Raw genomic sequence first — 15,559 nt, 5'->3', positions numbered from 1 at the left:
CTCAGGGAAAAAAAAGCACCGAAATGTGCGTTGCTTTTCAGTCTGGTTACTACCGTTTAGGTTTACTGACCCGAGGACTGGTCTCAGACTGCCTGGAAATCTCTGGTCAGCAGGTAAAACTTGTGCATTGGACAGTGGTGGTTCGGGGTTGCTGACTATTATCATGTGAAATCATTAACTGTTAATGTAGCAAATTTTCAAAGAAGCTGCTGGACCTAAAACCTCTTTTTTCATTACTTTGATCAGCGGCAGATTGCTGTGGGTCCCCGAAGTTTGCAGGGAAGACGCCAAGTGATAGTGAAACAATGAAAAGTGTGACACAAACCAGAAATTGAGACTGTTAGCCTTGAAAGAAAATGTTGTCCTTTACAACAGAAACCAACACTTTAATCAAAAAGTGCAACTTGTACTCCGAAGAGGGACAATCTCTGTTTCTGGTTTGAGTTGCAACTTTCAAAGTTTTACCACTGTGAATAGTTGACAAGTGTTTGCAGACAAATCTGCAGCAATTTGCAAGCAACTAAAGCAATTGCAAAGAGGTTCTTAGGGCACCACTAAATACCTCTTTATCACCAATTTCTCTTATCAAACAATCAGGAAATATTGAGCAGGGGGTCTCGGATTAGTCTCTTACCTGTGTGACTGAGGCCTAATACTGACTTTTTGTTGTCTTCTGGATATTGTTGGGTTTTGTTTTGTTTTTTCCTTTTTTAGGGGATCTTCACCTGGATTAAAATAGTCCATAGCTCCAACCAGTGGGCTGTATTTTGCCTAAGTGCAAGGTATGGGCATACCTGTCGCCCTTTATTTGATTTTGGTGGCTAGCAGAATGTAACAGAAATAACTGCAGTGGTGATGAGATCTGCTCAAGGACAAGTTCATTACAGGTTTAACCACAAGCGTCTCCACTGAAGTCTCTGGAAGGTGCAAACGTGAGTGTGAATGTCTGTCTGTCTCTATGTGTTAGACCCGTGACGGATTCTACACATGCTGTTGTTAATTTAGAAAATGCTTCAAAATATCTCATAATTAATTGCCAGGTTACATTTCAAGATGGCTGCCAAGTGTCAAAACGTGCATATGTTGTTGTTGTCTTTGAGCTGCTGTCATTCAGATCCAACACTCAGGGCCTGGGGGTGTCCTTCAGAGCATTAAAATTCATTATACATTTTATGAAAAAAAATCTATAATACAAGAAGCTCATCCTCTGGGGAACACGGAAGCTTCTACTCAAATATATTTTCTTTGTATGTGTGCAGCGAGAATTTTGAGTGAGTGGAAAACTGCTAGAGAAAGGCCCAGGTGTGTTCATTACAGGTTTAACCACAAAAAAAGCTTTAAGAGCAGTATTTTCTTTTTGCGTCTCTGAAGAGCAAATCTCTGATTCTGACTGGTAGCAGCAGCAGCTCTGTCTGTTTTCTCTGCCCTGCTGGGTTTTTTGTTTTAATATCTCGAGTCAAGTTGTTTCTTTCCCTCTGAATCTTTCTGTCTTGCTAGTCTTGGGTTAGAGCAGTCTGGTATTTCACCATGTAAGGCTGCAGAGCTGCACCACTCTAGGGATTTAAAAAAAAAAAAAAAGGAGGAAACTATTTTCCTAGCGTAAGAGATTTTATAATTACTTTTCAGCTGGACATAAAGGCTCTGTGTGCTCATGAAGGCAAGACAGAACATGATGACAATGAAAATTAAGTGCAGAGACACTTAATCTACCAGATAAACGCAAATATTTATCATCACTTTCAAAGGACTTTACATAACAGGAGAGAAGTGATTATTTTTGCCAAGAGTGTTATTTTTAGACTTCCAGTGACAGCAGTGGGCTCGGTTTTAGGAGTGTTCCCACTCCCACACTTCCACACCTGGAGGCTGTCCAGTGCAGCAGGAGCTGGATCTGTCCACAGCTTAAGAGCTTTCTCAGATGTGCGACAGCCTCACTCAAGAGCACCTCGGAGCTGCAACTGATTTGTGCATTCCAGACTTAGATTTATCCCTTCAGTCCTGGCATCAAACAAACACAAAGACACGATGAGCTCTAACCCTCAGTCGGCCACTGGCACCTCACCACTGCCTGCAGATTATCAGCAGTAATATTCTGCTGCCAAAAATCTGTCTATACCAAGCGTGTGTCAAATATATTTCACATTAATACATCAGAATCAGAATCAGAATCAGAATGGGGTTTATTGCCAGATGTTGAGGTTTACAACATTAGGAAATTGCTGCGGTGCTTCAGTGCAAACAATAAGAATTAAAGTGCTATGTAGAAAGAAAGATATGTGCATGAGATATACATGAGATATATACATGAGAATAAGAATTATGAGTGCTACGTAGAAAGATATATACATGAGTGCAGGTGGTGATCAGTGCCAAACATGAAATGATGCAGTGACACAGCGTAGGGTCATCAGCTTGATACCAAATTCTTTTTTGTCCGACATGTGCCAAAGTCGGTCAGTCGACCAGATCAATACTGACTTTTTAGAGCAATTACTGATAGATTTTTAGTTAGTAGTTTGAAATCTACCTTTATGGCAACTTCAACAACTCTAAAAAGACAATCTGCTCTGTATCTCTCATTCCTCTAACTACATAGTTATTGGAAAAAATACATTTTAGGCTTCAATTTTAGTGTTGCTGGCAGGGGTTAATTCACCTGTCCTTGATTTCATGAGCGTTACTGCTATAGTCTATCCAAACGTGATAGCCTGTCAAGTGTTTGGACACCTTTAAAATTCAGGTGATCGAATATAACCCAAGAAAATTGAATGTATTGATTTCCATATTACTTTGTGCCATTATAGTTTTGACAACCAGCCCTGTTTATCTATCCACAGCTGCTGGACAGTGCATTATCATCTGGATACTGGCTTTGAAAAACAATCAGCTCTTCTGAAAATTTCCCGTCACCGTTGCGGTCAGCGCAGCCGGTTTCTCCACCTGATATTTCCCAGACTGCCTTTTGGAGATGACAGTCATAATTTTTGACTGTTTGACAAGTTTTCTCCACTGTTACGAAATCGGGGTCACCAAAAGTTTTCATCCAAGGTAGCAAAGGATGTCCCAGGTGCCTCCAGACAGTCCTGCAGGTTAAATGGTTCTAACCAAAGACTTTCAGAGGTTACTATCCCCGCATGACTCACGACAAGCAGGCTTAAGAACAATCTGTTGTTTTTAATCTGCACATTCAACAACATCTGGACACATTTAGTCCCAGGATAAATGGCTAATTTTGGATTTCAGAATGTATCAGGAAATAATGTCCCAAGTACAGCACGTCCACTACTCCTTAGATTTAATTTCAGTCTGTTTTCTTGCTAAACTTCCTTTTCTTATGATTTTGTGCACAGCAAATTCTTCTTCATGCGAACAGTTCTGACTGTGCTTTTGACTCTCGGCTAATATTATTTTATTATTATGTTAATTTTCTATTTACAAATGTTCCTGAAACAGTGGTGCTGTCTCCCAGAGGGAGGATCAAGGTTCCACTTCATGTTTGGGAAAAATACAGCTGTCATAAAAGATAGAACTATCTGCTTACCCGTGTTCTTGGACTGTTTGAAGTGTGTATCCGTGTGGAGTAGAGACCAGCAACATCAACAAAGCAGACTTCCCAGTACGTGACTGACAGCCTGTTTACATGCTGATTCCCCATATAAGGCGGATGCAATGCTTTCTGGGCCACAGCGGGGGGGTTATTTTTACTTTTTACAGACTTCTTTTTGAAACCTTGTCTCGACTGATTTCTCCAAAGTGGAGGGTGCTGTCCAGGACTTCACACACTTTGCAAACACACACACAAAATGATAAAAATAGTTTTTTTTAATGAAATTCATATAATGTCAGGTAGTCCCAACTTCACAGCTAATGAATTTAAAATAGCTTCAAAATGAATGGATCTGATAAGCAGACTAGCTTTCACAAGTATTACTGTGACACGTTAAATTCACATCCAGGCAAACAAATCTGTTTTTTGTTCTCCACCAGCTGCAAAAGACAGAGTTAGCGAGTTAAGCAATAGAAGAGAAATAACTTTCCCGTGGCTGCTTCAACAATTTCAAGGTCCTGGAGGATCAATACCCAGGCTCTTCAATGATGTGGTCATGGCCAAATGTATACTGTAAATTTAGAGGTGTCATCAGCTGTTCAAAAAGTACAACACATGTGCCAAGTGTATATCAGGCTGCCAGGATAATGAAGACAATAGGGTGGTCTAGGTGTGGTATTTGATCGGAAGCCAGATTTCAAGTGATCGCAGGGACGTGTTTGGCCCCTCCCAGCAGCCACGTCATTAATGCATTAAACAAAGGATGAAGTGGCATGGCAGTAACACATAAAGCATCTCTTTCTTCTCAGATGGGCACAGTGCATCAGTACTGGTGTCTTTCTAAAGCAGGTAGAAACAAAAAATATTGTAACGTCTGTTTATATGACTGAGTTGTTTTAAACGAGGGAATGACCTCACAATCTCAGCTTTCAGAACTCTCACCCAAACTTGAACCCTGAAATGCAGCAGTACGTGCCGGTGGCTGCATGTATAATTCAGAAGCCCTAATACAAATTTGGTATCCCCACTCTCTTGAAATCTTTGCTGGGATGTCCTGCCTCTTTCTCTCTCTCTCCTTTATTTCTCCCCTCCCTCCCTCCCTCTCCATCTCTCACTGTGTTTACAGCCTTGGAGAGGACGGCATATCTGACATTTCTCTCTCAAACTCCAACCAGCTCTCTTCTCATCTGACAGGTAAGAGCCAGCATCCTCTGAGCTGCTCCTTAGGAAGGCTGACAGAGAGTCGATGATGATAAATGATGATACAGACAGGATAAAAGCCCAGTAGGGTGGATCTTGTGATAAGAAGAGTCATTAAAACGTATTATTATTGGTAGCTGAGATTAGTTATTTGAGTCAGGTACTTAACTGGTTGGGGACATAAAGGACATTTGTACTTTCAGAAGTTAAACGGTTACAGGAGATGTTTGATGTTAAGATATTAAGGAGCACGATGTGAATCACTGCTTCTTATAAAGTCACTGCTCACTTACAGTAAATAAAGCTTTGTAGAAAGAAGCAGGGGAACAGGGACTGGGCTAAAACTCCCAGAGGGATAAACACTTATCCCAGCTTCTTACATTCCTATCTCAAACACATGATTTCATTTAAAAGCACTCAGGAGTCAAATCAACTCTATCTTAATAATACTTAATGCTACAGTACGATATACAATATTTCCCAGTGTGGTCCAGGAGAATTCACTGTATTTCTTTTTTCTTTGTTTTTGCTCCATTTGATAATCTTATTCTATTTCTAGATGCCTTTCCATTAAAAAATAATAAGAGGAAGATTTTTAAGCTACTTTTAGATGTATCTTTACTTCACAATGACCGCTCAAGGAGACATGGAGCGAGTTACGCATAAAAAGGCAACACTAGAAAGAAGAGGGTGGTAAGATTTTCTTTCTGACATGTGACAAATACAAAAAACAGTTGGTAAAAAAAGAAATCAATTATATTTAAGACTGTGAAACTAACTATGTTTATATCACGCTATACAATGCAATTTTACACATGTATATATTGTTACATATGTATATTTATGATAAAGTCCTTAAATTTTTTGACATTATGTTGTTGTTTTAATAGACCTATAATTACGCCTATATCCAGACACTATATCTATTTAATGTTTTAGAGTAATATATATATATGCCCCCAAATTTAAAGTGATTTATGTGAGGTATTGGCTCCCAACAGCTGCTATCAAAGAGTGGGCGCAGCTAGCCATGACCCAATTAGAGTAGCAGGTCAACATCAGTAAGCCTATGCATCTGTCTAACCTACATACTTCACAGCTGTCAATCATTTTCTAAGAGGAAATGCCAACCAGCTACCTCTCTTGCAAGTGCTGACGTTGATTGCAAAGACAAAAAGCATCGCTAATGACTTATTTTTAGCGTCACTTTAGACTCTAAAGTGGGCAGAAAGTGGCGTGCATGTACCTGCGCGATCTGGCACACAACGACAAAACTCACAGGAGAAAAATTTCAGTTTATTTATAAACTATTTCCATCTCTAAAAACTTTATTACCAGTAACATCAGCACCATTATTTTCCACTTCTGTGTTGGTCACACTGGAGAAATCTAATGCTTGGCAAGAGCGGCTAACAACAGCTGATTGTGTTTATAGGACAACGCGGTCCTTTCAGCAGCCCAGAGGAGCAATCTGCACTTTAACGGTGATAATCTAAAAATAAAAACAGGCTTCTCCTCGAGCTTTGCACGGTAAATACAATCAATTGATTAAATGGACTGTGTTTTTTGCATGAGGCCTATTAGATACATTTTAAAAGTAGCAGCAGAATGAAAACATAGATTCTTCTTGGGTTCATTTCCTAACCTGCTTTACTGAAACTGCAGGAGGAAAAATAATATCACCCAAATGATCTACTGCTTACTTTTTGGGGCCTTCTCCATATTACAGGATGTGGCTAAGATGGGAAATTACAGTTAACCTTGACTCTCTTTTTTTTTTTTTTTAAATTGTTGGAATAATTTGAAATTGAATCCATCTGGAGTTGCTTTGAGATTATTTACTTTTTTTTTTCAGGACACAAGATAGCCTTCAGCTAATGATCCTTTATCACCGACACTTTTAGAAGCCTGGGAGCTTATTATTAAATATTATAATCCCTCAGGTTTAATCAGTAGCCCTTTTGGGGCTGACACAGTGGCTCATGTGTTCCATTAAACTACAGAATTACCACTGAAATAAAGGCCACAGCTTCAACCTAAATAAAGGTGTTTGTGAAGTTAGCTAGACCATGTTCCCTGTGACACATTTGGCTTTAAGCCACTTGATTCCATCATATTCCCATTTCATTCTTTTATTTTGGGAATAGTAGTGTGGATTAATCTCTGAGAGGAACAGCTGAGTGTGTGTGGCCCTATGAGACGTATAAACAGGCTAAGAAGCAAAGTAGGAAACGATGACGAGTAAAGAGTTTGCTGAAAATAAGAAAATAGATGAATGCACTGCATCAGGATGTAGGTGTGCCTATGTGGACCAAAAAAGAGGAAAGCTTTATATCTACTGTCAACATTTCATTTTCATTAATTTCATGCAGTGCAAATGAGGGTTATTTGCACTCTAGACACAAGAAAGAAAAGCACAGCCTGGCTGACCAGCCGAGGATGAAGCTGAGCAGAGGTGGCTCGCTTGTTATCAGACACGCGGTGTGCAGACTGACATACAGAGTGAATGTAATTTCACCTCAAAGATCAAACTACAAGCTGCACAAAAATGGCAATTTCTCATATAAAAAGTGAGGAAAGGAGGCAAGGAGGAGAGAACGATGAGTGGAAGGCTCATGACCTCGGGCACAGGATGATTGAGAGGAACAGAGCCGGGCAGGGAAACACCAGGGCGGATGAATATTAATTTCTTTAGGTGTAGTTTGAGCTGCTGTCAGAGGGAAGCCCAGAATACAAACTGTCTATGCAGAAGACGCACAGACAGTTGCCTTTAGACAACAATTCTGATGGCAAAAGAGCCAAACGGGACAGGCAAAAAAAAAAAAAAAAAGAAGACGCACAAGCAAAGATTTTTCTTGATTGCTTCAGTCCAGGCAGTTTGTCTGCAGACCACTAGATGGAGCTGAGGAAATACACAGAGATGCGTAGATTTCATTTTACTGTTTAGTAAAAATTGACATTTTTAGTGATAAATACGAAGTGAAAAAAAAGTTTATTTGGTTTAAAAAAGAAACGCCAAACATAATACGTATTCTGGAGGATTGCACGTGTATTTAAAGAGTTATTTTATAACCTGTATCAACTGTACTCAAAAAGCATAGTTGTGTCAGTCTGAAAGCTTTCTGTCATTGTAACAGTTCTATTTAGCATTATTAGCACTTTGACCTTCAGATCAATCTGCTGACCTTGAAGAAGAGGTCAGAGGTCAAATGTGACAAGACATTTTAAATCTTTATACTGTACTTTTTATATGTTGACTTGTAAGAATCAGTACGTTTTCAGTAAGTTTTAAGGCTTTTTGTTGATTTTCAACCAATAAATCTTTGAGTTGACCTTGAAGACCTCAGTGGATGACATGACCCCGCTCTACACCCATACAACATTTTACCAGCATGAATACAAAACATTTTGAGGTGTTGTGCTTACAGAAAATACCTCAAAACAATAGCCCTTAACCACAAATAATGAGCTGAAAGAGCGCCACCTGTTGACCCAAACCAAACAGGACTTTCAGCCTGACCCTTTCAGGCCACCCTGAAGCTCCACAGCTGATAAAGTCAAAGGCTACTTCTATGTGGAGCAAAATATTTAGAATCTAATGAGTTTAAAAGTCCAGACTGAACGCAAACGCTCTAAATCATGGGTGTCAAACATAAGGCCTGAGGACCAGATTTGTCTAAGCACAGACTCAGCACAGACAGATTTCTTTCATTTACTACAGCAGCATTATTTTATCACGTAGATAAAGAGACGTACTGTTGAAACCACTCCTCGTTCTCTCATATCAATATATGTCAGGGGTTCAATGTGTAGTTAAACCTCTTCACACTGATAGGAAGAGGAGTTTCGCTGGCTGCTTCTGTGGGGTGGAAGAAAAGAAGAAAACTCATAAACAGATGACAGGAAAAGTTCAGCATGATTACTTTCTGATCATTCTTGCTGCATTTGTTCGAGGACATACAGAGACTTTGAAGGATTTATGAGTAACAGTGATTGCTTGTGTTGATTAAACAGCATATGTACTCTTTAATCAGGTTAATACGCTGAATTAGTGAACTCTGTCAGTACGCCTCCACACACAGGTCATTTAAGGCTAAGACACGGCCGTGTACCGGTCGATCACTCCAGAAATCAGACCCCTGAAACCTCCTTCTTCCAGAGCCACTCTACGCTCCACTTCAGTGAGGTCTGAAGCAAGCGAGCTGGAGAGTTAACCCGTGGGGTTTGAGAAACTGTGTGCTCAAGTGTCAACATGTGAAGTGATAATGAGTGACTCAGAGGAAGATTACGGGGGTGGAAGGAACAAAAGTGAAATGATTAAAAATAGCCATGGCTGCCTTTTTATTTTTATTTTTACAGACACAAGGAAACAAGATTTTTTTTTTAATAAAAATGGCACATTAGAGTTTGAAAGTGCAATTCAAGTATCATAAGCGTAAGTCATAATATATGCAGTATGGGGCACGTTTCCTTTAGCGCCACCCTGAGGATAAACTTCAAACTTTGCACAGAGGACCTCCAAACTCCTGGATTACCACCCTAACACCTACACCTTCTAGCAGCAAAGCTCTCAGGTTCCTAAGCTGTGTGTAGATTGCTGAGCCTCTTTTTGTAATGTGGGATGTAATGTACAATGTACCCAGCAGGGGTGCGCCTGCGTGGATTTTAATCTTGTTAAAAATAGAAAAGAACTTGGCACAGCCGATGCACAAGTGGGAAGATTTTTCTTTTCTTTTTTTTCGCTGTGTGCAGGAGCCTCTAATGCGAGAGCACGGTAACCTTGTCACGGTGTCTCTGATCTGGGGAAAGTCACAGATCAGATGACAAAGGGGGATTTAAGCCAGTGTCGAGAGCCTGCAGCTGCACTGTGTGATGTGCTTTTATTTCCTGCTTACGCACTCTGCTTACAATCTACGACCCCCAGCTGATAGGGATGTAATGACAGAGGGAGGACAAAACATATTATAAAGTCATGAAAAACTTCTTTTGTTTCCTCCTCCCTCTTTACAAACATGTCCCAGGACTGTGGTCATGACAGTTGTGTTGCCGCCACTCAGACTACACTCCAGCTTAACACATCATCAGGCCTCAGCTGGCGCCTCTTGAGCACCCGTCTTATCATCACACTCTGTAGTGCTGATATGGAAAGGTCACATGAGGGGACGAGGGCCTGGGGTGATTCTGAAATCCCATTTTTCATGTGTGTTTAACAGTCTTTTTTTATTTCGCCACTAGAAAGGAGAAGATAAAGTGACTGCCATCTGACCCGAGCTCATCTTCAGATCAACACCTCCCCCCCATCTCTACAACAACAGGCCCCAGCAGCCTGACCTGAACTCCCTCGCCTCCCAATCGAGCGGATCAAACTGTAACCGGCCTCCATGGAGCGCGTTCAGCACATGACCAAATCGGCCATTCGCCGAGCGTCTCAGATCGAGGTGAACCCGCAGGCCAAGAGGAACCTGCAGGAGCTGTTCGTCAACTTCACCCTCATCCTCATCTGCCTGCTTCTCATCTACATCATCGTCCTGCTGAGCAGCTGAGAGACACGTGCAGAGAGAGAGTTTGGGCAAAGATGAGGGTTTCACTGATACATGCAGATATATTTTTAAAAAAAGATATGAAGCAATAATATAATTGGCATGTATCGGCTTAACCCCGTTTACCAACAAGGCGCGGGGAAGGATCACAGAGGCATTGGCCAAACTCTCAACTCACAGCAAAGCTCAAGGGTGATGTGGGAGCTGATCGGGAATCAGCTGCGCTGTTTGTGTCTCAAGGGAACGATCAAAAGTGACCCGACTCCAGCAGTTTGTAACCTTCACCTCTTCCTGCTGCTCATTCAGATTCACACTGTGCTCGCTTGCAGAGGACAGCGACTCCCGCCATGCACGCATAAGCACGAGTAAGTGCAGCGATGCTGAAATATCAATACATCACCAATGTTTGACTTCTATTTCCCACAAGCCTGCCCCCCTTTATTTCCTGTAAACCCCCGCCCAACCCAAACCCCCCAGCAGAAAGATAAACAGGCTGGAAATGTTTTTTTTCCATGAGCGTTTTCACGTCTTTCTTGGTGTGCCGCTGACAGAAACCAGGTAAACACTGAGGTTTCGCTGAGGTTTCCTGAAACTGCTTATTGGTTAAAAAAAAAGAAGAAGCTTTCAGCAACACAAGTTTAGCAAAAGGTAGCAGGGAGAAAGTCTGAGATGAGCCTCAAAATGTAATGTTGCTGCCCTAGAAAAGCTGCCATGTGTGATGTCCGTTGAGTTGTTGCCACTCTTTATTGGTCCACTGTTACAACAGATGGGCATAGACCCAATCATGGAGGCTACAGTTCACTTACATATGCTGCTAAACCTGCTTTCGCCTAACAATGTAAACCTACTGGTTTCACTATCACTGACACTCAGATTTCTTCACTGAGGACGTCTTCAGAAGAGAAGAAGATGAAAAAATTAACAAATTTGCAATTCTATTGAAATTTCAAACTCTGGCGCCGCCCAGTGGTTAAATCACAAAAGACATGGTGGATCATTTTAAATGTAAAATTTTTTTTACCCTGTTTTTCATCAATTCTGGTGAGAAATTTGACACATATCTTAAATCTACATGGCATTATTTATAAAATGAAGCTCTGTTATCACTGTCTGAACTAATAATGCTGAGCCAGTCAGCTCACTCCCAAAGGTGCAGCATGTCTGCCATTTTATTCAGTGTGTTTCTTACTCTTAATTAACATATATAAACATACTTGATATGATACTTAGGAACGTTTCTAAGTACTGCAGACCTTTAACGAGCGTGTGTGAAGCACAGCCTGAAAGTGACAGTGAAAGGTTTGCTTTACAGGTACATGCAGTCTATACACTATCAGTTGTGAAAGAAAGCTCACTTTGCATGGTGTGATTACAGGTAGTGCCACTTTCTTTACTGCAGCTAGACTCTGTTTGTTTTCGGCGCTGGAATAAAATACCTAATTATAAAATCCTGTCATTGCTTTTGAAACATACTATGACTAAAAATGTTTAAAAAAATGAGATGCACATAGGTGAGTATGAATTAGTTGTTTTTTTGTTGTCTTGTATGTACGTTAGAAAAACTTCCACCTGATTTTTAAACTGTGGAACACCAAATAAACTGCATGTCAAAACAATTAAAAGTAGCGTCTGACTTAAGTGAAATCCTTTGTGTTTATCTGTCCGTAGAGTCCATGTGCATACTGTTTTGGTTTTACAGCTCTTTGAACGCCTGCCTACATCCAAGAGCTTGTTTTCTCTTGACCTGTGATCACCAGAACATACGAGAAATCTCCACTGCCACCCACAGCCAAGGGACTGTTTACCCAAATGTGAATTGAATTCTATTTAAAAAAAATTTAAATGTTGTTTCATTTACTCATTTATTATAGATGTTCTATTTAGCAAATACTCAGAAATTGAAAAAATGCATTGATTTATCAGTAATGCTTAAAAACACTCATTACATTATTCATTATTATTATTATTATTATTATTATTATTGTGAAAAACAGTCTGCAAGTCTGAAGAAATGTTTGATTTTTAAGCCCCAAAACATATTGAGAATATGCATATTAATGTTTATAGATGGATAATTTCCGTAATAATTTCAGTAATGTTGAAAAATACCTGGGTGAAAAAGCCTTCTGAAAATCTCCTTCGACCAGTTTTCTCTTAGTTGTTTCACCATTTGTTGTCTTAACTGGATCATAGTTACTTGTAGTGTCAATCAAAAAAACAATAAATCTGAACACCATATGCCGAACAATTGTTTTGAGCATAGTGTTAGCAAAAAAAATCTGCTAGCTTTTGTCATGGCCACTGAAAAAAACACAAGACTCTGACAAAAGTGTTGACATTTAAAAATCTACATATGTAGGTTAAATAACAACTGAAAAATGCTTTGCAGTCTTAAACAAATATAAAAAGACATGTTTATATAAGTAAAAAAGTAAAGAGCAGTTGTCCCCAACTTTTTCTAACCTAGCATACAGTGCATGCTAGCAGCTAGCCAAAGTAAGTTCCTCATTTGGTGGCTTACAAAAGTAAAAAGATCTAAATTACTTTTTCTTTTTTATAGAAACAGAAAAGACAAATATCTGTAATATCCAATTGTGTATTTCAAAATCCTCAAATACTGCAAGTTCAGATATGTGCAGAGTACAAAAAAGTACCATTAATATTTAGATGTAGATTCAACACAAATCTTATAAGAATTGCACAACAACAGCTTTTTATCTCACAATCATAATTTTACTGTTTTGTAACATACAACAGAAATTAATATAAATATAAATAAATATTGTTATTGTTATTACTGGTATATATTTTTTACTTCCAAAAGAATGACAAGACAGACATCATTAGGTGACAGATTACAGGGGAGACATTAATTTACTTTTTAATTCAGTTGTTACAAAGTGCAACACATTTGTTGTATTTACCTGTAACTGGACCGATGTCAGACTTACTTCAATTTCTCTGCAGATTCTGCAGTTTCTATGGGTCTCCAATGGCTGCTTGATATTACCAAGGAATCCCAATTCATTTTGAAAAGCTAAAATTTTAAAGACAATATCTTATATTAGCCAAGAAAATGTGTAATGGAAGAGGCAGGACCTGTAAGAACAAATTAAAGCATCAACTCAGTAAAGTAATATATGAGCATATACAAAAAATGTACAAAACAAGTAGTACATTTAATGACAAAACCAAATACACGGACATAATGTTGAATCTAAAAACAAAACAGCAATAAATAAATAAATAAATAATCCCTTTAGGTTATGTTAAACCACTAAATAACGTCAAACTTAAAGGACCGTACCATATGTTCATTCAGTAAAATTAATCAGTCTCACCATAATGTCCATTTAGTTCTGGATTCGTCTATATGAACATCTGAGAGCTCCAGAAATACCACTTAATGGACCTGGTGAAACTGCTGAATGATCTCCACGTCTCAACTTTCAAACAAACATGGACAAAAAGTCCGTAAAGTGCTCAGAAAACAATTTAAAAAAAAAATAAATTGTGCAACAGACAGAAAAATTCCTCTTGATGAGGAAAATCATTTTCTAAGAATTAAATCTTTGACTACTTCCTCAACAGCTGCTTCAAGCCACCGGCTACCTCTCTTGAGCATTTTTCAAGTCTCTCTATGATTTTAAACCATAGTATAATAATTTGAAACTGATTGGAGAGTGAAACGCCTCTAAGTGCCGGAACGATCCTCTAACTATCAGGACAGTCCCCCAAGGTGTGCCTCTTGGTTGCAGCTGGGGTTAACAATGCAACTAAAGTGTGCACTGAAAGAGTGAAAGAGCTGTGAGCTCAAGCAAAATGAAAGGAGAGGCAGTAAAATCAGATGTGATTGTGAGGAAAATGTATTAGAACTTAGCTCTAAGAAGAAACAGAAGGCTTCTGCATTGTTGGATGGAGATTTCAAAGCAGAGTTATCTGAATAAATCTTCACAGTGTGCATGGAGGAACGAACCAGCTGTGGTTCGGTGTACCGCGGCCAGGATCCCAGGAAGGATATGGCCAGTTTACGTTCACGTATTGGTCTGTTGCTGGGGTTTGTCATGGGTCAGTATTTACAGTGGGACCTTTTAGTGTAATTAATGATGACATTCGGCGTAACTAAAGCCTCGGTGTCATGACGCTGCATTCTTGTCATATGGGACAGTTGGACACTATGCCGCCACCGCCAAACTTCTCATTTGATCAGTTCTCTGTTTATAGAAATCTATTTTCTCAACCTGATGAAAATGAATCAGGGTCAGCCACAGAATGCTCTGCAGTACTTTCTGTTACATTCCTTTATGTAATGGCTCATTTTTGCCATCCTTCCCATATGCCACAAATACAGACAACCATGTCTCAATCTGGTTTCAGGAAGTGTTTAACTCTTCACTTTAATGAGACAGCCTGTCTGTCATATTAGCTTCAATCAAACGAGAAGATTGATATAGACCAGGCTGTAATTGCGAGCTTGCTTTCAGTCACGCTTGGTAAATACACCTAAGTGAGCAGAATGAAAGAACACTGAGTGTTTCTTATGAATGATCCACTAACTACACCTGAACTCTGAGCATCTGCAGATATCAAGGGTAGTGTGATCTTAAAGGACATTCAAAAACAGAATGATGATTACGAGCAAAGGAAAATGGATACACTCATATATATCACGCAAAAAAAGAGCTGATTACTGATTATTGCTTTTCTTGTTTATGCTTGGTAGTTGCTTCACTGAGAACAGAAACATGAGACCTTCTGGAGCCAATTCTGGTCTTCGAGAGACAGCGAGAACTAATAATCGAGGACCTTTCTCCTCATGGACAGATTGCAAACATCTACTCTCACAATATGAGTTTTCCACAACATGTCACACATTATAGAAGCTTTGTTGACAAATGAAAGTTTTTACACCTTACACACACACATACTAAAAAACTGAGGGTATTATAGACTGCTTCCACAATCTGTAGTTGGGGTAAATTTAGATAGGAGTGATGTTTTAAGTAAATACAAGGCCTCTGCGTCCCTGATAGGACTGATCGCTGGTGACACAAATATTATAATTGTTTAAAAAAAAAAATCTTAATATGAACGCAATGATTTATCATGGGTCATGCCTGTTCTCTTCTTGTACAGTCAGTCCAGACTGCGTTCATAATTAACTGAAACTAAATGTGTGCCCAGCTCAGAAACCCCAGCCAGGAGATGGGAATGACAATCTTGGAAATCATTGTGCCAGGCTCAGAAAAAAACCCCAACAAACACATGAGAT

General features: G+C 39.4%; 1 protein-coding gene across 1 annotated transcript; it reads left to right on the top strand.

The window, feature by feature from the left end:
• The first annotated feature begins 4,497 nt into the window (after positions 1–4,497).
• Positions 4,498–11,909, top strand: pln (phospholamban). The gene is made up of 2 exons (XM_005948356.3): positions 4,498–4,741; positions 9,983–11,909. Exon 2 carries the CDS (start codon positions 10,129–10,131, stop codon positions 10,288–10,290), a length of 162 nt encoding a protein of 53 aa, XP_005948418.1. The 5' UTR covers positions 4,498–4,741; positions 9,983–10,128; the 3' UTR covers positions 10,291–11,909.
• Positions 11,910–15,559: the final 3,650 nt, after the last annotated feature.

This window comes from Haplochromis burtoni, unplaced genomic scaffold (genome assembly GCF_018398535.1).
Source record: "Haplochromis burtoni strain Fernald_Lab_line unplaced genomic scaffold, NCSU_Asbu1 Contig_560, whole genome shotgun sequence".
Classification (NCBI taxonomy): Eukaryota; Metazoa; Chordata; class Actinopteri; order Cichliformes; family Cichlidae; genus Haplochromis; species Haplochromis burtoni.
This window is presented reverse-complemented; position numbering and strand designations above follow the sequence as displayed.